This window comes from Thunnus thynnus, chromosome 1, assembly GCF_963924715.1.
Source record: "Thunnus thynnus chromosome 1, fThuThy2.1, whole genome shotgun sequence".
In the NCBI taxonomy this organism is placed as follows: Eukaryota; Metazoa; Chordata; class Actinopteri; order Scombriformes; family Scombridae; genus Thunnus; species Thunnus thynnus.
This window is the reverse complement of record NC_089517.1, coordinates 27,240,313-27,263,143: the sequence shown is the minus strand read 5'-3', so window position 1 is coordinate 27,263,143 and position 22,831 is coordinate 27,240,313. Positions and strand designations below refer to the sequence as shown.

The window sequence follows — 22,831 nt, the reverse complement described above, 5'->3', positions numbered from 1 at the left end:
TTGGGAAATTAACTTTGACTTTTGAGAGATTGACACCACTGTCATGTCTGTACAGTAAATATGAAGCTAAAGAGAGCAGTTGGGTAGCTTAGCTTAGCATTAAGACTGGAACCAGAGGGAAACAGCACCTCCAAAGCTCATTAATTAGACCCCAGGAAGTCACTAGCTTGCTAGAAAACAAGATATAAACGCATTACTTAAAAAATTAGACTAACAGCAACTTTGAACGGAGCTAGGCTTGCGGTTAAGTGTTTCCAGTCTTTCTGTTGAGCTAAGCTAATCATCTCTTGGCTTCATATTTACTGTACAGACATGAGCTTTGCATTGATTTTTTTGTTTAATTCTTGGCAAGAAAGCAACTGAGTGTTTTTCCCAAAATGCTGAACTATCTAAAACTAGAGAAAAGAAAATTTAGATCAACTGATCTAACATATTACCATTTTCAATATGCTGTTGAAGGTGGGCTACGACTTCAAAAAGTTGTAAAAATATTTTGTTAAAACCACACCATGAACTAACACATGAAATAATAGTAGGACTGGTGAAAAACTGACTGATTATTAATATGAGCAATTGATGAATGCACAAAAACATAGCAACAGTCTAACAGTATGTTCAGACTACAAGCCTGACCTTATCTATCACAAAATAATTACTATTTAATTACTATTACATTTTAATATTACTTCTACTATGTGAAGTGTTCTACAAAGTACTGTATTTGTAAATCATAAAATATAATTCCTGTATCTGATAGTCAGAATGTTCGGCGTGACCATAAAGCAAATATTCAATAAACTTCCCGTGTTATGTAAATTTGGGAGCATCTTCAGAATCATGGATGTAAAATAGTGAAAGCTTTTACACAGTGTATGAAAACTTTCATGTCTGCTTACATTCACACGGTGGCGTGACTTCCAGTCAATAGTTCTGTGCTTCTGCTCATAATGTGAACACACCGTCACAGCGAAAAGTGTTGCTGTTCAGGCACGTTAAAGACTAAAATATAACACTGAGAGGCAGCCTTACAAAGCCTGCTATGTCTTGTTTCAGACACAAAATACAAACAACATCTTATAGGCGAACAAACCTGGAGGCACAGTTTGACTTTCACCTAAATTGTCTGAGAAATGTTCCTAGAAAGCAAATCCAGCACTCAATGTCACCAAGAAAACTTCCTATACAATGATTGCATTTGGTGATTCAAGTAATTATTCCAGTAAGAAAAGAACTCACCATTTTAGCAATCATCATAACATACGGCCCAGCTTGCTGGTTGACAGCCAGGATGTCGAGGAGTCGCACGTACCAGAAGATGATATTGAGACAATAAACTGTCCTCCCGGGGATGAGGGCATCCCCTCCACCCAACCTCAGGCCAAAGCCGATGAAGAAGGTCATAATGGCCAGAAAGTCCGACACATTGAAATAGTCACTGAACCACACCTTTATCTTCTGACTTATTTTGCCTGCTTCAGACATAAACATCTGGGGGAAAAAAAGAAGAAGGAGGTGATATAATAATAGGTTAGTCGGTTCACAGTCTCAGTTAATTTGTAGGATAGGATTACACGAAGGAACTGGTATCAAAAGCTACCGTCTGTGTCATATTAATAAAGTCATCATCCTCACTATTTTTAAAGACCCTGAATGAGTGCGTAACAACTCTGCTGCACATACCTCTCGAATCTTCTCAATGGCAGAGGTGAAGATGTAGAGGATGACCACCCACTCTTGAGGAGAAGGCCAGTCAGGCATCTTCACCAGGACCACGTACGAGTAGAACATCAAGAAGCCCAGGTAGAAGAGCTGACCACAAGAGACACACGAGAATAAGACTCATCAACGTTGCACATGGAGCGAAAATACTTCATTGAATGTGAAGAGTAATTCTCCCAAGAATGGAAGAATATAACTGGCCTGTGTTGACAAAGAGCCTCTAAATTCAGACAGTTCCTGAGAGGGGCTTCCTCTCGCTGAAATATTTTGAGACAAGGTCAACTGAGGCCCTCTGAAAGGTCTCAACCTCATCGTGGCACTTTTGGTCGGGAGAAAATCGTTTTCACTTGGCCTCTGAGCCCTCAGTGCTCAGCTGGAGGTTAGCTGTATGGATAAGGGCTGTGTGAGAGAGAGAAACTTCATCTTCTCTATCTGAAGTGAAATTCACAGTTCCCAAAAAAAGTCTGCTCTCAGAAGGGAGGGAGGAGGGGTTCAGGGGGGATTACATAAGGAATGAGGATGGGAATTTTTAACCAACTAGTCATTTACAGACTTAAAACTTGACTTGAAACTGGCTGCTCATCAAGCAAACTGTAGTCATACCAACTTATACAATGAGTTAATGTCATGGCTGAGTCTGTGTCTGTTTTGGAGATTGTCTGTCCAAATATCAATTACTACAGCTTTAAATCACAGGTGTCCTACTAGCTAACAAGCTATGTAGATCAGAGATGACAGTGTATCCATTTGTTTTTATATGATATACAATACTTGTATACCAATACTAATTTTGCAAACTTTGAAAAGCATTTTGTGCTTATTGCTTGAAAAATGCTCATTAAATAAAATTATTATTATCATTTAAACTATAATTGTCATGTCTGTGACCTTTGTGGCCAATGAATATATTGTTTGCTGCTACTTTATCCTGATTTAATTTAAAGTAACCACAATGAAATAAATACCAAATGAAGCAACTGTGTATCAGTTACTGTATTTTCATGTTTTTTCGTCATTAACTCATTTACAAACATTTACATAAATTACTTTTAAATGAATAACACTGAATATAATTTACATAAAAAATAAATAAGGTGAGAAATTATAAGGCAAGCACTCAAACACTATTAATTTACTTTTTTACTTTGTGCTATAAATGTTTGCTTGTTCAACAAGATGTTGAATCTGGACAGGGTTCAGATCACTTAAAAGTACTTAGTGCACCTTCGAGCAGCTTGAAAACTCTTGTGTTTTTATCTCCTGTATGGAAATGTGTAGAAAAGCCACATGTTTGTGTCTCAAATAAAACTGCTTTTGGTATATTAACTCCATTGCTTTTGGTATATTAACACAATGGAGCTCACAAAAGAGCTCCATTGTGTTTAAAAACACAGACCCACCATACTGCTGACTGTGGGAAAGTATGAGAATTAAATCGGCATGCACGCACGCACACACACACACAGAAGACCAGTTGATTGATATGACTTGGATTAGGTCAACCGTTTCAAAAAGCTGCTGAACCTTGACGCTAAAAGAGTGAAGTGCTGGAAAATCAGGCATTAACACTATCATCTGATGGGTAAGTCACTGCTGAGTGCTGCTCTGATGTGTTAAAATCAGGATGGAAGCAGGTACAGCAGATGTAGATAAGCTATATTACGTAGACTAGCCGTTTCAGTGATGGTATCAGCACATTTCAGTCCTGAACAGCCTGTAAAACAACCCTGACCCTGTAAATACAACTCAGTGACCACTCCTAATTCCCTGAGAACCGGCCTCGGGCTTGAATACATAAATACAGGTAAGAGCAAGTGAGAAGAGACGAGTGATAATCCTGTGCATGAGTGTGAATGTGACGCTGCAAGATGTGTTTCAGGATAAGCTTAAACTACTACCACTACCTTTTTTCTTATGTGGTTCTTAAAATATTGTGAACATGTGGTATGCAGGTAATAAGTGCAGGTCATGAAACCAGAGGGACTAATGTGTGAAGAGGTTCATGCTCTCCATCCATGATTCCTGCTCACTCCACAAAGCAGGTGTTGCTGGTGCAGCCAGAAGGACACGTTCCTTTACTGGCTTCTAACCCGCTAGCGCTGCTGGTTGTGTTTGATCAGTCAGTCTGGGATTACATGAAGAGACAGAAGCAGTTTTCCAAGATGCTTGGAACAACTTACCAACAAGTACCTTGAAAAACTGTGTACAGAGGAGAACTGGTACTGTTTTAAAGGCAAAGCGCCGTCACAACAAATATTGATTTCATTTAGGTTTGTATGAGGTTTATTGATGAATAAAAACTATTCATGGCATTATTTTTGACAGCATCCTCACTTAACTTTGAATGCCTTGAACTTTTGCACAGTGCTGTATGTGGTGGATTCCAAAATGTTGCATGATCGTGTCACTGGGGATTTCCTATGGGAGGTGCTGTGAGAATACCGGTCTACATTAAGTGCTTTTATACATAGTGAGTGAGAGAGCTGTATTTCCATTCTTAGTATCTTGCTACTTTCTGTTGGGTGTCTGATAAGACATGGTTGCACCTTGTCTTCCCTCTTGTTTGTGGTATTCATGGAGAAACTATCAAACACAGCCAGATGACAGATTGTCTGGTTCAGTGACATTAAGTTGCATTCAGACCAAATCTAGTAATCTGGTGCTATGGTGCAGGGGGGTGCAACAGTTGGTGAGTGTTGTACGAGGTACCAGTGAGACAATGAAATACGATCCAGGAAGTCGAGTTTGAGTTACAGATTAATGCATTTAGGGACTTATCAGAAGCCAAAACACAGCGCAGCGGTTTGTAAAACTCACAGGCAGGATTTACAACTCTGGAGAGTTTTCACAGCAGCAACTGTTTTATCTTTCGTTGTGATGATCACGACGATCAATTTCTTGCCAGACGGCTGCTGCAGTTTTTTGCTGAGCCCTATGTGGTCCCCACTTGCACAGTGTAAACGCACCGCCCCCATTCAAATGAATGGGAGGGCTGCCGTTTTTTCACACATTGCTGCATTTGGTCTGAACGCGGCCTTAGGGTGGCATCTATCCTCCCGAGCATCAGGGGGAAAGATGAACGGTTTGACTGACTGTTACTCACAATCCTACTCAGATAAACCACCAGTAAACTGATGGTTGGATGAAGGGGGAGATGAGTGTATACATGTGCTCTCTCCTGTCATCATTTGCGTACCGTGTTGGACCAGAACTTGACAATAGGAGCGTGGTAGAAGGCATATATTTTCCTAGTTAAGGGCAACTTCCTGGAGCGAATGTGTGTCTCCATGTCAGTCTTCGCCTCCACATGGTCGTGGGATCTGGTCTCCTTGAACACATCCTGCAGGGAGGTTGAAAAAGCCCAAATTAGACAACACCAGGCCACAATGTGGAAAGAAAATGAGAGACAGAGAGAGAGGAAGCAAAGGGAAAAAAAAGAAATACAAAAGGAGCATGTGAGTTAAAAAGTAACCAAATAAACAACAGAGAAAATAGAAACAGGTGAAGAAAGGAATATAAGGTTTATTACACAATAGTGATGTAACCTGTTAACAGCTCATTAACCCTTTAACACAGTCAGCCTAAGGTTTCAGAAAATGACAAAGATGACAAAAAGAAAAAGGAGACTGATCAGACATAAAGATCGAGAAACTGAGTAAATCTAACCATTTGGATGTCTTCAGCTATGTTCTGAAAGTTGTGTTCGCTGTCCTCCATGGTCATCTGGTGGTCGTCCTGGCTCTGAGGGATGTGAGCCATCTCAGCCTTGGATTTGTATTCCAACAGTAGGATGGCAGGAGGCACCAAGATACTCAGAATGACCTGGAGACAAAACAGTCCTTTGAATTACACACCTTAATAAACGAAAACATTTTATGGACTAAGCACAGACTTAAACTGAAATCTGAATGACCGTATAGTGCAAGGTCCTGGTTTTGTGGCTTTTCACAATTTTATTTGTCTTGCCAGTGACAAGAATAATACAAGGTCAAGCCCTGCAGAAATTGTTCCCACGCTTGATGCAGATACATTAAAATGTCTGATATTATTGGTCACAGAAAACCAACAAATACGAAGAAACGACAGCATGTTCACTCCTTGTGAGAATCCAATTCAAAATAAGGAAGACAAGACATCTAAGAAGAATACTTCTTCCAAGCACAATAATTATCGCTATCTATTTTATTTATTTATTACTAATTAATAAGTAAAACCTTGCTGCTGCACCTTGCACCAGTAGGTCATCTGAGATAAGACAAGATTCCTGACATGAACTGTTATTCCTTACATCACCATGTATCATTCAGCTAAGTGGCATTTTAACACCTCAACAGTACATGAACTGAGACTGGGATTAGATAAGGAAGCAAACCTTTGTTCCAGACACAGGAACACTGCACCTGTTGCCAAAACTTCATCGAACACAAATATTAAACAGAATGTTTATTGCACATATTAAGCTGAGCATATGGTTTTCAGTGAGGTTCAACAGTGTGAGTTCCTGACATCACGGCCCTGGTCCCGCACTGAAATTACTCCGGCTTTTCTTTCGTTACCAAAAAAAATATCTAGAGTGAACATGAACCTTGTACCAGGAGTTCTTGCGCATGTTCAGCCGTCCCATCCACATGTCTGACAGCAGCATCTGGGTACAGGTGTGAGCCACAAAGGGCCGTAGGTGGGAGGAGACAGCCAACTTCAAACATGTGGAGTTGCTCCAGTTCTTCAGCTCGTACGTCAGCAGCTTCATGGCCATCGTCTCGTCCTGCCTGAACGACTGCTCCAGCAGGTCCACCGCCAACGTCCCAAACTCACTGAAAAACATCAGTGCTGTTTGTAAAGGCTTTTACCCTTGCTTTTTGAGAAAGAAAATCCAGAAATTTCATACCTTTCAGACAGGTTTTAATGTCATAGAAAAACTTACTTTGAGTACTCCTTGAGCTCCTCTGAGGTGTCGTCCACCACGTCACTCTTCTTGGCCTCATAGCCCATAGACCGGCAGAGCTTACAAGCCACCAGAGCTTTTGCCATGTTCTCCTCGCCATGCTGCCAGAAGAAAAGCGACATTTTCTGCCTTTTCATCAGCACAGCCCACACCAGCAGCTCGTTGAAAGGGTAGGGAAACCGACGTGTCTCTGGGTCGTCTATGTCCACAATCTCTTCTTTGCTCCTCTTTTTGTTCTGCTCAGTGGTGGACTCCAGCTGAGAGGGGAAGCAGGGAGCAGTAAGAAGGGTTAGAGAGAGACAGATGTTACGTCTTGGTCTTTTTGTTATTATTTTTCCCTTTTGACAGCAGCTCCTTAGATGCAAAGACTGATTTTTTTTGTTTTTATCTCTACATGTTTTCACCAGGCAACAATCCAACAACTGAGAAGGATGTCAGACCAACATGAAATGAAAAACTTTCTTTATCTAGCACTTACTTTGAAAGCTTTTCCTCTACTTTAAACATGTGCGCAAATTTTAGGCTAACCTAATTTTAGTGGGATGCTCCAGTATAAAGAAAGCTATGTTCTTTTTTCGAACAGTGAGAGTTTACCTTGGGTTTGTACGGCTGTGCAGTCTTGATGAAGTGGTTGTGCCTGGTCTTCTCCTTCTTGTCCGCCTGCATGCTGAACGACTCGTGACTTTTCCTCAAATGAGAGCCAGGACCTGCTGTGTGTCGCCCCGACCTCTGTGCAGGAGATGAAAACATTTTCATGATTTGTCTCCACTTCTTTTAATTACAGTTCAAATTACATTCAGTTAAAGGTTGGTTAAAGCCAAATATGATTAGTACAGTGTATGAATTGTCACTGCAGTTCACAAACACACATTTAGTGCTTGACTTCATTTTTTTGGGCATCAACAAGACGTGCCAGGTTTGAACTCATACAACTTAAAAATTGAAACACAGACAGAAGTTGCAAAATAAACACCATAAAAGATGTTTTGGACAAATACAAACATTCCCACTCACCCTGCTGTTGCCCTGGAGATTGTTGTAAATGATTCGAAAGCGTTTCCTAGTGTAGTTGCACCTGTAAGTCCCGCCCATCAGGTACTCAATAACCAGACCCACATCAATCAAAGTGATCTTATAGTTTGGAGGCAGATGACTCTGTAAAAAGTCACAGAGACAAAGTGAACAATAAGATCTAAAAGATTTTGGTCAACATCAACTGATGAAAATCATCTGCGCTTACTCTACCTGTTTAACATCTCTAACCAAGTGGAGGAGAGTAGGATTGTTGGGAGATTGTTTCTACAATAGAAGAGGACACAAAAAGCTTTACTACACACAAAAACAAACATACTTTCTTTTACAAGCATCCAATCTGTTTTACTTAGTGGATTGTGTAATTTTATAATTTTACCATGTTGTAAAGCTCCTCCAGCCGACTGATTGTCAGGAAACGGTGCATGCTAACACCATTTTCTATGAGCAACTTGACAAAGTCCACTCTGTCCATTACGAGTGCATCTAGCATGGCTTGCTCCAAAGAGCTAACCTATACACACAAACAAAGACAAACATGCTGTTATAAAGCATATTTTTATAGCAAATGATTATTTATAAAACAAACACGATAAGGGAGAGAACCCAAAATATGGCCAAATTACAAAAAAACCCCAAATATAAATAAATATTATCTATCCTCCCTTTCACGCAAGAGCGGGAGTCCCCAAGTTTCAAAATAAACATCACCACTGAGGGCAGCTTATGATGACAACTGTAATAGGGTTCATGTTACAGTTAAGACAAGCAGCTCATGGCAGCCTGCCCGATTCCAGTCCTCTGGCTCTTCAGACAGCAGATTGTGGTCGGCAAAGATTCTGGGGTCATTTTGGGGCGAGTCCAAAGGTTTGGAGCTAATACTGAGCTAAGCAAACATCCATGGAAGCTGTGGCTCACACAAAACACACACTCAAACAAACACACAAACGTACCAGAAGCTGCTGTCCGTACACAAACACATGATTCTTGGCAATGTCTACGCGGTCCCAGGCCAGAGTCAGGACCAGCTGATCGAAGGCAGACGCGTTTGTGCCTGAAATACACAGGTACAGCCATGTGTAAACACACACACATTAACACATATTCATTTCCAGGCAAGTAAAGCCTTATTAACTGTGTATTTCCTGTTAGCCAGCTAGCAGGATTAGAGGGGGTTAGTAGAGCAGGGCCGGGGCAGTAATACAGTCAATTACACACTAATACAGCAACACAGCAGATTAGACTACAAAGTAAATCCCTGTTCAGTCTACCGCTCTCTTCCACTGTGATCTGCCTTATTGTCCTCTGAGTCTAATGATCATATTCCCTGTACACAGAAGTGATTGTCTGAATGTCGAACAAGAACCAAACAGGAATCCTGGTGGGCTAAAATCGCCAAATTGATTTCCAAATAGCCTGCTTTTTCAGGCGTAAAAATCCATACATGAAAAAGCACATATGCCTGCCTATATTGTGGTTTGAACAACAGTGATGGAATTTAAACTTCCAGCCTACTAAATACTGCTTGCTGAGTAATAAATAAATTGAATCAAAGTGGAAAAGAGAAAAGATCTTTAAGCAGCACTCAATATTCTTTAAAAGGCTTGAGAGCTTTCATACCCCAGGGTCCTTTTGATCATGAGTTACTGTTTCACCAAGATGAATGAGCCTCAGGTCGACAAATATTTGCCTGAGTGGGCTTTTCAATCACTGGCAGTCCTCAGTTTGTCTTTTGAAAGTCTGAACCTGTTTCTCAAGTCACAAACACATTCTTGGCTTTGGTCATAATAAACTGGAATGAGGTTGAACCCCAACACAGTCAGCGTAACACCCCTCTTTCAGGTGAAATATTAATTCCATAAATAATTTCTTTCAACGACAATGTGTCAGATTTAACAAATAATAAAGAGGGTAACAGCCTTCCTTCTCTGAATTCTTCCCATTTTGTGTTTTTCAGACAGGCTGCAGAAAGGAAGAGTGATAAGACAGAGACATGCGGCTCAGTGACCGACAGTGTTGGAATAAGGAGGCCCTGTGAACGCAAGCAACATGATCTCCTCAGGAACACAAAGAGAAGGGCACACAGGGGGGAAACTCTGTTCTCAAAGCATATCTATATCAGAATGAAAACATGACAAAGTCTTGAAATCTTATAATCTTCCAATGCCAACAAGCTCAGCGTATGAATAGACTGAATCAACTTCACGTGACTTTTACTCTCAGAGCGTTTCTTAAAAAAAAAAAAAGGTTCAGAGAGAAGTCATCTACTAACCTTGGAGTAAAGCCCTCAGAATGGCTACATCAATGTCCTGGTGATCCTCGGAGCTGATGTGAAACACAGTGATCTGTTTTCCAAGAAATAAGATAGCACTTATTATCATTCTTCAGATGTTTAAAGAGTTTGCGTGATATGGCATCAATTTATAAAAAAATAACAGCCCAACAATTTTCAGCTGATGTCACTCGTGTGTAAGTAAACCTGACTTTTTATTTTGTTTTGTTTATTTCTCTGAGTTCTTATCTGTTACCTTGTTTCCTGCACTGCTGTAACATGCAAATTTCCCCTCTGGGGATCAATAAAATCTTTATTTGTTTTATCTAGTTGGAAGCTGCACTATTTTCTCTCCCTTCTCCTGGTGCTTTTATATTTGGTTTCCACAACTTTTTATTTATATTCATTAAGTGACTCTGACAACTTGTGATTGGGTGAATGTGTACAAATTTACCAATTCTTTACTCTTCATGCACTCCATCAGAGTCTGAAAGAGATGGATGGCATCACTCTGGCTGAAGTTGAAGGTTTTCTTGATGGTTGCAATGATGTCAGTCTCCACTCCGTCAGGTAGACGACTATAAAAGAATTACAGCAAAACATGGTTACTCATCACTCTGTCTGTATGAAATCATTACAGCCTCTCAAATCTAAATGTCTCACAATATGGCACAGTATGTTTTCCACTTTATTAAGTGAGGTGTTGTCATTTGATCTACCAAAGTGGTAAACACTAAATAAAAGTAACGCATAGATCAAATGAAACTGATCATGTAATCGCTAACTTTGATAGCTTTGATGTCTAGAGAATCAATGTGTGCCACTAGGTCACAAACTTTATTGGCAAATAAAGATTACTGTGTACCATTTAAGGGTTCAGTTCAAGTTAAATTTAGATATTGATTTTTGCAAACAGAACAGCTTGACTTCAGCAGCAGGTGTCATAAAGTGAGATTACTGATAAAGCAGACTAACTCAGGGATCAGCCCCGGCCTTTTGGTGTTATGACACTTGCTCATTTTGAAGTTGAGTACATCACCATGGAGACTTTGGCTGTATGGCTAACCTGCTCCACAGCTGATTATTGTCAGGCTATCAGATTCAGATGTACAATACAAAAAAAATATCCTTGCCATTAAACGCTCAGGAAAAAAATGGCATCATCTGGAATTTTTCCCTATTGGCTGAGTCATTTTTTAGATGTATTACAAATAATTATATCATTTACTGGCAATTTTGCATGAGCTATAACATGGTGGCTTATTTTTATTATGCTTTAAGAGTACTGAACTTTTTAAAATAAGGTTCAAAGATGAGGAACTGGTCCAGAGTCTCATATATGTTTCTATTGCTTATATTCATTCATTTTATAGGAAGTCCTTCTGGAGAGAAGAACATAAAAGTTAGATTTCCTTGCCACACTTTCTACTCCTATAGAAGACATAATGTGCTTCAGCAGCATGTTTATAAAGCTCTACAATCACTCATTATTTAATTTCTACTCATTTCTATTGATTTCTATATCCCATCTCCTTCTACTGTTAAATCAATTCATTCTGTGCTGCAGCAGTTAACTAACGTCTTACTTACCTGCTGCACAACATCTGTATGTTTTGGTGATTGGTTATTTCATGTCCTGCTCTTTTTGTGTGAACGTGCTTACAGCTGGATTGGAACATCATGGGTTGACAGAATTGACTTAATACTGATCATGAGCTCTGTATTCAGTTTGTAAGGATTGACAAGATAACGAGTCATCATTTATTCACACATTTGTATATTCATCACCACCTGATTACTGTCCAAAACTATCAATAGCAACAATAGAATGAGGGGATATTTCACATTCATGGACACGTTTACATGATTGTAGTTAGTGTGTGATTATCTAACAACATTTCGCAGCATTTTAAACAAATTTCATTGGCTGGGTGAGCGTGTCAGCAGATTACTTTTGTCACAAGTTCAACTATTTTCATCTCTCTTATGACAGGCTGGGCTGTGGTTGGGTTGTTAGAAATCCTTCTAGGACAGAAATAGATCAGAGCCACCAACGATGCTGCCATCAAAAACTGAAGAAGAAGTAAAGATCATCACTGTCTGCAGCACTGCAGTAAAAGATTCATAACCAACAACATCATACTGACATTTTTTTTTTTTTTTTACCATAAATCTAACTATTTCAGAAAACACTTGCTGAAACCTTGATATTTCAACTGGGAACCTCAAGCGTAATGGTTTACATTACTCTTTTTCTACTCGTTCCTTGGCACACCATCCACAGCCATCATTTTCTTTCCTCCGCCCACCCCCGTCCTCTGCGCGCGTGTGTGTGTGTGTGTGTGTGTGTGTGTGTGTGTGTGTGTGTGTGTTGTCCTACCCTCCCTCCTCAGTCTGCTTGTGAACGTAGGCCAGTATGTCAGCAGCTCGGCCAGTCCCCTCACACACCACCACTGGGACAGGAGGGCTCTCCTGAAGGTACTCCAGCACGTTCAGGATCACATTGGGACCCCCCTCAAAGATCAGGGCCACAACAGGAACACCCTGACCAATACCTACAAGAAAGTGGACGAAAGGCCTGCTTAAAGTTTGAGCTTAGGTTATATTATTGCCTTCATGTGTTATCCCTTTCACCTAACACAGCCCCACCCAAATGACAGTTTGTGAGAGGTTGAGATGATAATGACCACTTCACTGTTATCACCGTGTTTTCACCAGGCAAAGACAAACCGACTCTATAATAACGACACCTTGAGACTGGATCTGTCTGAGGGATACATCCTAGAACGTGCAATGCTAATTCACTATTAAACATTATAGCCTCTTTCATACATAGTTCCAAGTAAAATGCTGAGATAACCTTTCAGGCACCGTTAGTGGTTTTCACTATTCACACATGCAGCTACATTCAGGAACATTTCCGTCTTGCACCTTTTCACACATGCCAGATGGCGGTAATTCAACACTTATGGATGCCAACTGTCATAAAACACAACAGAAGAAGAAGATGGGGCAAGGCCAGATGTACGTGTACGCAGCGGAAGACGTCTCGTGGAGTCTTGTGATTGGTTCCTTCGCTCCATGTGAAACGTCTTTTGTTAGACAGACGTAACCCTTTACGTGCTTGCAATGTTACTACTTTCATTTGCAACACAGCCGTACCGGCATTTTCCCTGAAATGTTACACGGTCTTGAGATGGGAAACTGGTGGTACAGATTTCCCTGAATATCAATCCCTGCTTCCATTCACACATGACCCCATGCAGGAAATGTTCCTGAACATTTCATTTTTTTAACTAAAATAATCTAATAATCCCTTTCTCATAATGGTGCCTAACTTAACAACCAACACCTTTAAACCAGCACAAACTGGCAAAAAGGAAGAAAAAAAAATTGTATTGCCTCAATTTAATAAAAACAATTAAACTGCAAATTCTTTTAATAGTCATTCAATAATTTGATGGTAATTTTTTTGGTGTCATTCAATGGAACTTAAATTGATTTGTTAATTGCTATTTCAAATGAAATATAGATGAACATCAGAATTAGCTTTTTTGTTGCTGATTAATACTTAATAATTATAAATAATTAATTGTCCTTTTCTGGTGTCGATGAAGTGTGAGCAGTAAAAATCAAACAAGTGAGATGCATCTGGTTGGATCCTTAATTACTACAACACAGCATGGAGTTAAATCACAAAATGATGTCACTGCATTACCTCAGAAAAACATCCCTGGACTGCTTTTGTGGATCTACAGTAACCTTGTACAGTCTTGTGTTTCTCAGAAAAACAAGCAAGGGAAACTGTTGTACTGAAAGAAAATTGCCGGTTTTCTTACGTGCATGTATTCTTTGGAGGTTGATGTGCTTCTCCAAGTCCCGGCGCAGTTTGACCTCAGCACCGTACTTGCCCACCGTCCCATCATCCACCAGGAGGAAATGAGAATGGAGATTGTTGAGAACGTTTAATTTGCTGAGTGGGTTCAGTAGCGTCTGATATGGAGCGATAATCTGTAATAAAGTGATAACAGAAAAGTAGAAATGACATGCTGACTTGAAAAAAATTAAGTGACAAACAAGAAAAGACGACTCTACATTGGATAGTCAGGTATCTTACGTCTCTGCCGATGAGATCATTCCTGTTTTCAATAACTCCCCAAGGAGCAATCCCAATAGTGCAAATCTTCTTTGATGATTTCGAACAGTGCTCTTTGAGAGCATCTCCCACATGTTTCGCCACACCTTTAGAAAGGATGCAAGAATCAATTAGTCAACTTTCATGATCTCTTGGACAGGTGATTTTATTACTACTTAACCTTTGCCATGCCTCACTTAAAATTCTGAGTGGTAATTAAATAATAAGATCGACCTGTTAACATACATTTTTTAGTATAAATCCAAGACCAGTAAAAGTGTGCTAGATCCCAAAGCTCCTGTGACCAATATGCCTCCAGTGGGGCAGGTCCACAACAGGTACATCAGCCGTGGAGTTGTTTGTGAACCACAATCCTAAGCTAATGGATCTCATGGATTCAGCAGTAATTTGTGAGCCAGAAGACCATCCCAACTGGCCAGGGTGCCAGAGAGGCATTAAAAGTAATCACTGGTCTGGGTAATTGACCCTGTGAGTAATGATTTAAACACTATGATCAGACCGCACCATCTTAACGCTGTGCTGTGGCTGCAGACACACCTTGGCCACGACACACAGCCAAATGACATGCTTAGAGCCCAGTATTAAAAACTTCTGCTACATCAAGCTTATCACCCTGATGGTGGCTGTGCAGGTTTGTGTACAATGAACGTGTGAGGCACGGTTCTTTTCTGTGGATCTTCAATTTAATATATGTGAAGGTTAAAATTAATTAAAACCATTTTTCTTGAGTTCAGTTTTCATTACAATGATTTGTTGAGGCAATTTGAGATTAAAAAGTTCCTAAAGAGGTTTAAAGTCTGGTCGCTGTGGAGAAAAACAACTGAAAACCACAATGACATTACTATATTTACATGATATGACTTCAACAAAAACAATGTTCTGACTTTTCCTGTCTGAAATACACCTCTCTAAATTCCTCAGTATTCCAAAAACCACACAGCCAGCAATGGGGGGGGGGGATCCTGCACTTTCCACAGACTAAAATAATCTCTCTCAGACTACAGACCTGTGTTGACCCCTCCAGTGAGAATCCAGGCCCCGGTGGTGACTGCAGCTTTGATGAGGCCCTTGCCCACCACCTGCTTGATGCGTGGGTGCAGGTCAAAGTTCTGAATTCCTCCGTGGACAGAGATGAGGATCTTGGGCAGCTCCATATGCCACTCCTTCAGCATCAGCCGCAGGATGCTCTCTGGCCGCGAGTCGTGGGACAAACGCACATACTGCACACGTTTGCGCAGACATGACAAAAAGCACATGCGTGAGCACGTAAAACAGAGAAAAGCAGCAAAAACTCACATTTGAGAAGCTGACAACAACAAATAATTGGTGTTTTTGCTTGATTACTTAAATGATTAACTGATTGTCAAAATAGTTGCCCTTTCATTTTCTGTAAATCGACTGATTGATCGACCAATCGTTCCAGCACTAGATTGTAATCATGTGCGCCGTAAAAAAGATTTTTTTCCCGTTTTCATTTATCAAATCAAGCTTGATGTGGTTGGTTATCAATGGCATACTCAACAAGTTTTCAATATGAACGACACCATGTTATTAAGATTTTTACTCCTCACATTAGTACACAGGGTTAAAACCCAAGTAAATTAATGTTCATCATGGGTCCAAAGAAGTTGACATTGAACAAAACATCTTGGATGTTTTTTCATTTTTCCACAATCCATGTAACAGTTATCTCACAAGCCTTCTTTTCACATAAAACCCTCACCCTCCAGCAAAGAGAAGAATTTGCCCTCCTACCTTGGCTCTGTACGAGTGAGACCCTCCCTGGAAGTTGATGACACCATAGGCATCAGTGGGGCTCGCCTCTGTGTGTTTTTCCACCGACCACTCCTCCAGCTCGGGCATGGACAGGTTGGGGTTTTCCCCCAGCTTCACGTCCGAGTATTTGGTGGCCAAGCTGGCTGTGAAGCCAACATGCTGCCGCACCAGCCGCCCACAGCAGCACCTTCACAATCACCACAATCGCTTTATTAGCAAGTATTCAATTCTAATTATCTTAGTTTAAATGTTGTAAAATCCCAGCATAGACACCACATTTGCCGCTGGGGTGTTACGTCAACGTCGCCACCATATTGGACCAGGCAAGACTGCCTGTAAACAAATACATGTAAACAGAGAGTTACGTTTTTTTCTGGATAAAAAGCACTATAACGTTTACATTTCTCAACCGATTTCAATAAGGAGTTTTTATATTCAAGGGTTTATGATCTACGTGGATGTGTTCTGACCCGGAGCACAAGAAAAGCTAAAATGATGTAGAAAAAGCCATTTCCACAATGTAAAAAACTTTCTGCACATTTCATGTACACTATTAAATTATATTATATAGGAACGTCTCCACAAGTATTTAACAAGGAAAATAAACCAAATCCATGCTTGACAAATGTGAGGTTTTACAATTCCTCGTGACAATGAATTATTTTCCACCTTTTAAGTAATTCAGTTCATGTACTGTAAGCCTAACGTTGATACACACTCCTCTCAGGCGTCTAGCAGCGATTATAGTCCAACTATCGAGATTCTAAGTGACTAGAGAAAAAAAATTTTTTTTTTGTACACAAAATCATTGAAATCATTGAAATTAGTTGCGAGATGTAAACGTTATAGTGCTTTTTATTCAGAAAAAACTGCAGCTCCCCTGTTTACTTGTACTTGTTTACAGGCAGTCCAGTCCAATATGGTGGCGATGTTGACGTATTGCAGCAACGGGCTGAAGCAGTAAATGCGGCGTCTATGTATATATGTCTATGAAACCCAGAACAAAGTGGATCATACAACTGTGATAATACTAACAAGAATACATTTTAAAGTATTGCTAAACAATTGTTTTGGAAAGCAGGATAATAATATGGAGGAAACATTAAAGACATAGTGCATGGAACAGGAATCCATGACACACCTCATGACTATTAGTCTCTTGTATCCTTCAGCAAACATTGCAGAAAAAAAAAAAAAAAAAACTTTTCCATGTTGGCTCTTCAGTTCAATGAAAACACGAAGCATTGATCAAACAAACCAAAAATAGACCTAAACTAGAAGAGTGCACTCAGTAGAGTGCAAATCTCTGCCGGGTGTTTACAGTCAAGATGGCGGCGAAGATAACAAAAATGGGTATTTATACATCTCATTTGTTCCTAACTTTAATTGATCATGACATATCGGGTATGGAAGTAATCTGCAGATGCTCCAGTTCAAGATGAGACCAAACTTTTCTATGGATGTCAGTTTTTGAGCCACGACAAAGGCCAAAATGTGGCCTGCAACAGACCAGGTAAGCCTTGTTTTTAGCCTAGCCGATTGCAGGAAACGCCTTTTGCTATGTCGTAATGCATATTGTAAAATGGTGAGGACAGCTGAAAAGACCAAAGTCTAAGCTTTACATTAGGCTCATAAGCAATCTTATTAATAATTAGCCTATTTGAATTCACAACACAACCCACTCTCAAGGTACAGAAATTTGACACCGACTGATCTAACGTGGCAACAAGGCATGACTGGTTGTCTCTAGCGGAGACAATATTCCAAACTGAAGCAGTTGTTGTTAGTGAGTAGTCAGCAATCAATAGGTGTATAAAACAGAGTAGTCAATATGTTGGTGTTATAAAATAGGTTTTCAAAAATTGTGAATCACAGCAACCATGAAAGATCCTTAAGAATACAGTCATAAATGTGCACAAAAAACATTAGGCTGATGGGTCCAGTAGTATGCGAGATTAGCTGCGGACAGATACACACATGGACACACATGACCAAATGCATTAACCCCCACCAGGCTTACGCCTGACAAAAACAATGACATCATTGAAAAGTAGCATCAGGTTTAAGTTAAGACAACAGCAAAACTGACTTTTTCTGCAAACTTAAAGTTTGTGACCACTAGTAGCGCTATGGAGCAATGTTTTTAAGAGCGGGTCCCCATTTTGTTTGTTCTTGTGCTCACACATGAGCACACGGGTGATGTGATACACGTTCCCAGTAATTTCCCACTATTACACTGATCTACAGAAGGCAGTAACGTGCCAAGAAACGCAGCAATGTGCCAGCAAAGACAGGGAAGAAGACTTCTAGCAAGTAAAAATATACAAGTAAACGACGCACTATTTTAAATATTACCCTCCGAAACAAAACGGCTTTGCATATGTTTACAAGGAAGGAAATGCATTCATCACACTTGTTAGGCCTAAAGGGTACATACAATGCATTTTGGTTAGAAACATTGAACTCAAACAAAAGCCAAGAAAACTTCACATGGCACCTTTAACTTAAGCAATCTTAACAACTTTATTGGTAAATTGAACCAAAACCAAAGGGGACCCTCAACAGTTACTTGAGGAACAACTTTTTCATTTTGCTGTAAGTTATCTGGAATATTTAGGGATGTTTTTGGTTATCAAACACGACCAAGATTGATCAAAACAAATTCTACTGTATCACTCCAGTGATCATGGCTGGTAGAACAACAGACAACTGATGGACTCAGATCAGTATTTCAACATCAACATCTAAAAAAAAAAAAAAAAGACCCATATTTTCACAACTAAAATATATCTCAGCAGTATGGTATAAAAATGGTAAAACTTTTATCCTAACAAACAACCACAATAACACGGTTTGACAGAATTTCAACATTGCAGGTGAACTTTTAATTTTAATGAGCCACAACAAAGTAATTCTTATTACAATTAACGATCAACTCAAGCCTCTCCTGTTTTCCCACCTCGTTCAATTATCGTTAGTGAGAATGTGCATCCTGACACACAAAGTCAGGAAGTTAATTGTTTCCAGAGAGGAGGGTTTCAGCTCAGTGGAATTACACTCTAGCAGAAATTTGCCTGCAGGTTTCTTGCAGGTTAATCCTGTCTGGTAACGGAAAAAGAGTCAAACGAAGAATGAGTAAAACAAAGACCAAACAAATACTTACCGGACTAGCTGTTGGCAAATCTGGCATCCTGGAAGGCATCTGAAAGGAATTTAACATAATCAATCACTAATTTAAACACACACAGACCACCAAAATATGCAAAGTACATTAGCAAAGATACAACGACATTGACAATATAAGACCAGTGTGAGGGCTGATCTCTCCTAGTGAGAAGGAAGTTCTCGGTAGATGAAGTTGTTTGAGGACATTAAGGAAGGTTATCTGTCAGCTGGGCAGGCAGCCACGTTAGATTGGCCTTTAACCAAGAGAGAGATAGGAAACCTGCCAAGGGGACTCTCACTTTGATCACGGTCACATGCGAGCCTTTGTCCCTACGCTAAACGGTTCTGTGTTCACTAACACCTCTGAATCACCTATGAGCAGCAGCACGTACTGTCGTTAGTGCAGGAAAGACAGAGGCAAATTATTGATGTAAAAGAAAACACAAGGAAAAGAGTAACCAAGTATTATTGTGTGTTTACAAGAAGAAAGGAAGGAATGCGATTTATTGAAAGTGTGACTAAAAACAGAAATAGCTTACACACAAAGGAGGTTAAACAGTAAATGTACGCAACTGTGGGAAACTACTTACCAAGAGGCTCACTTTTACCTTTTAAAAATTCTTCATAACTGGACAAATGGTTTCTATCAGCTGCTGTACCTTTAAATGGAGCCATTTCATGTGTGCTTCTGATACAGATGTGGTGCCATGTGAATGAGTGGTTTGCATGCCAAGCCAATAACAGCCCTTCATACAAATCTAACACTGCTTTGTAAGATTCCAGTAAGTGTACAGAAAAAAAACCTGCTACATTTGACAAAAAACAGACCAGCTCTTCAGAAATAAAATTATAAATAAAACAGCACAAAAGGAAATAAATGGCTGGAAACTGAATTCATATTTCATTTAAAATCAAATAAATAGGGAAGGTTGTGTCAAGAAAATCCATATGAGGAGATCCAAACATAAAATAAGAAATCCCATCTCTAGCAGTAGAAAATGATATGAGACACAGGTTCATCACTGGCCTTCTTCACTCTCTTAAAACTGTAATTATAGTGACAGACAAACATTAAAATTATGTGGAAACAGACTCATTTACCCATTGGAGAGTAGTGGTTAGGGTTTGGGCCTTTTTTGACACACACCATACAATTATACCGTTTCCATGGCTAACACCACAAGGCGCACTACGGGAGCACAAACACATACCTGTGGGGGTCTTTTGACACTGGAAGTATGTACACACATTCCCTCTTGGTGAAAGAGCTTTCTATCCAGGGTTTCTGGGACTGTGAACAAAGAAACAACAGGTGTATATTGTGAGCAGCTGATATTCCTCATATTTGATTTTGATGTTTATATTTAATAAACTAATAAACTGCAATGCAAATTGTCTCCTGGGATGTCAAAAATAATGCTCTTCTGTTTCAATTGTTGAGTGCTCATACAAATAGTGCTGACATTATATCCATTTTAGTTTCACAGACAGGTTAAGCAAGGATAAAAAAAATATAAGCAGTGAACTCTGTTTTATTTCAGTTAGCACAATGTTCTCTGTAAAAAAAAACGGACTCCTAAAACAGCAAAAGGGAGTTTGTAACCCCTTAATCCCAGATTTAGTCTATGAAAATCAAAAGGGATTAGAAGGATTAATAAATACAAAAAAAGTAATATATAAAATTAGGACAACTACAGTTCAGGAGCCATATCATCTAAAAGGTGTCTGCAAATGGTTATGAGCTGCAAAACATAGACTCAATCAGTATGATTTTTTTCAAAACAAGGACTTATGTCGCAGGAATTTTCAATTAAGGCCTCATGCCTTATTGTTCTTCCAGTACAACTCATGGGGACCCACGAGCGATTAGCACCGTTAATCCATACCAGCACAAAGAGGGAAACCTGCAAACACCGTCACCTGCTTTGTACCAAAGCGTTTCAACTATTCCTAAAACTCAAACAATAGTATTACAACAGCCAAGGACGGAAATGTTAAGAACCAGGCAGGTACTTGCTAGTTACTTTCAGCTGGAACTAGCTGCAAATTATCCTCACAAGTCAAATGCAATGTAAACAAGCATTAAGAAAAAGCAACCAAAATGATTTCACTGCCCCCCCCCAAAGGTTTCAATCTCAAATTCCCTCGTTGACTGTATTTATCTATCACAAATATCCAGATTCCTATCTGGTGTTCAGAGTTACATCTGTCATGCCCAATGCTGCCCACAACAAGGCGGCTGTACATCTAAACAAACAGGTCATCCCACCGCTTGACCTGTGACATCGAACCACTGAGTGTGTACCTGGATGTCCTCCTCTTCATCTCTGTGTTTAAGAGCTTTGTACAGGAACATACCAAGGCTCCTTCATGCATCTCCTGGACAAACCACAGTCACCACAGCCTCCCTTCAGCACAACAAATCACTATACTTCTCTCCGTCTTCGTCTCTCTGAAGATTTGCACGCAGTTTCCAAACAGGTCTCAAAGTCTACAGCGATGTTGTTACCGTACAGATCCGGCTCGAGTTAAAAGCTGACTGATCAGTGAGAGGTTGCAGCCTCCAAACTCCATCAAGTGTTAATCTGTAAGAAGCCACTCAGGGGGCAGATGAATGTGTCTCAGACAAACTAGATATTATACTTAGGCTGGGAAGAAAGAGACGAGGGAGGAGGGGGTGTGGGAGAGGATTAGTGGATGGGCAGAGGCCTCAATGATATACACCTAGTTGTCTACTGAAGACACACCACCAACTGTGATTCATGCAGTACACACAAAACCTCTGCCAACAACTCAGGGCCCACACTTACGCTTCAAGAGGCCTCTATTATTGTGAAACTGATTTCCAAGAGAGCAGCCATACAGCATTATTAAAAAAAAAAAAAAAACACTTGAGGGCAGCAAACAAATGTATTTAATACACTGACAACTCATAGAACCCATAACATAGGCTTAAATATTTGTGAACGGCTCACTCTTACGTCTCCTATATGGAGAAATTCTATATTGGGTGTGTCTACACATGACAAAGCAATCTTGATAGATTACATTTATTTCCATCTTAAAAAGGTGGCAACACTGTTATAGAACATGTGTGTTTTTCAAGAAGAGTGTCCTCAGTGCTCAGACAGGTTGCTTGAATGTTATTTAAAACTTATTTTACACTTTAAATGCTGTTTAGTCAGAGAGTTATATTGCTGACCATAAGAATACTCATTTTGTAGACTAACCCCCAATCATTGTGCAATTGTGCACATCCTCAGAAATGAACGCTACGCGTCCACAAGATGCAGTATGCACATGAACAGTAGGGGCAGTGTAGGGGCAGTATCGGGATGTGACAGGGTCAGGGGTCAGTAGACACATCAGCAGCAACAACAATGGCAGAAGAAGACAAGTTAATAGACCAAGTCCACAATTACCCGCATCTGTACGATGTGTCATTGTCATAACGTGCTTGATTTAGGGGCCTGAAATACCATCTACGATGACGCGCTGTTGCTTTTTCTGGCGTGATCCCAGAATTAACAAAATAGTAACCTTTTTCAAGTATCGCCATGTTTATTGTTTACATCATGCAAATCTGAAAGTTGTATTTATATCCTTAATTCTCTGGTGTGCCCTCTAGTGGAATCCTTCAATAACACGCAAACAGGGTCCGAAATTAACACCTGCCAAGCACCAAACACGGAAAGATTTTCCGAGTATAGCTGCGGATAGCCTTACGAGTAAATCTCAGAAGGCTATCCGCCACACTGGTGGGTAA

The 22,831-nt window shown here is 40.0% G+C and overlaps 1 protein-coding gene across 2 annotated transcripts in view; it reads right to left on the bottom strand.

Annotated features, from left to right (window-relative positions):
• trpm7 (transient receptor potential cation channel, subfamily M, member 7) overlaps positions 1-21,608 on the bottom strand; it is a 31,598-nt gene extending 9,990 nt beyond the window's left edge. Inside the window, exons 1-21 of one of the 2 annotated variants that reach the window (XM_067593877.1) lie at positions 21,371-21,606; positions 20,277-20,356; positions 19,064-19,102; positions 15,880-16,087; positions 15,131-15,344; positions 14,086-14,210; positions 13,808-13,979; positions 12,349-12,523; positions 10,423-10,546; positions 9,969-10,041; positions 8,650-8,750; positions 8,076-8,210; positions 7,910-7,963; positions 7,679-7,819; positions 7,259-7,393; positions 6,644-6,921; positions 6,305-6,533; positions 5,386-5,541; positions 4,916-5,059; positions 1,681-1,809; positions 1,237-1,488 (exon numbers count right to left, since the gene is read on the bottom strand). In XM_067593877.1, the coding sequence (XP_067449978.1) occupies positions 1,237-1,488; positions 1,681-1,809; positions 4,916-5,059; positions 5,386-5,541; positions 6,305-6,533; positions 6,644-6,921; positions 7,259-7,393; positions 7,679-7,819; positions 7,910-7,963; positions 8,076-8,210; positions 8,650-8,750; positions 9,969-10,041; positions 10,423-10,546; positions 12,349-12,523; positions 13,808-13,979; positions 14,086-14,210; positions 15,131-15,344; positions 15,880-16,087; positions 19,064-19,102; positions 20,277-20,356; positions 21,371-21,421 (3,015 nt within the window). In that variant the 5' untranslated portion in view covers positions 21,422-21,606. Of the gene's footprint in view, positions 1-1,236; positions 1,489-1,680; positions 1,810-4,915; positions 5,060-5,385; positions 5,542-6,304; positions 6,534-6,643; positions 6,922-7,258; positions 7,394-7,678; positions 7,820-7,909; positions 7,964-8,075; positions 8,211-8,649; positions 8,751-9,968; positions 10,042-10,422; positions 10,547-12,348; positions 12,524-13,807; positions 13,980-14,085; positions 14,211-15,130; positions 15,345-15,879; positions 16,088-19,063; positions 19,103-20,276; positions 20,357-21,370 lie in introns of those variants that run through there. The other variant, XM_067593886.1, reaches the window with a different exon arrangement.
• Positions 21,609-22,831: the final 1,223 nt, after the last annotated feature.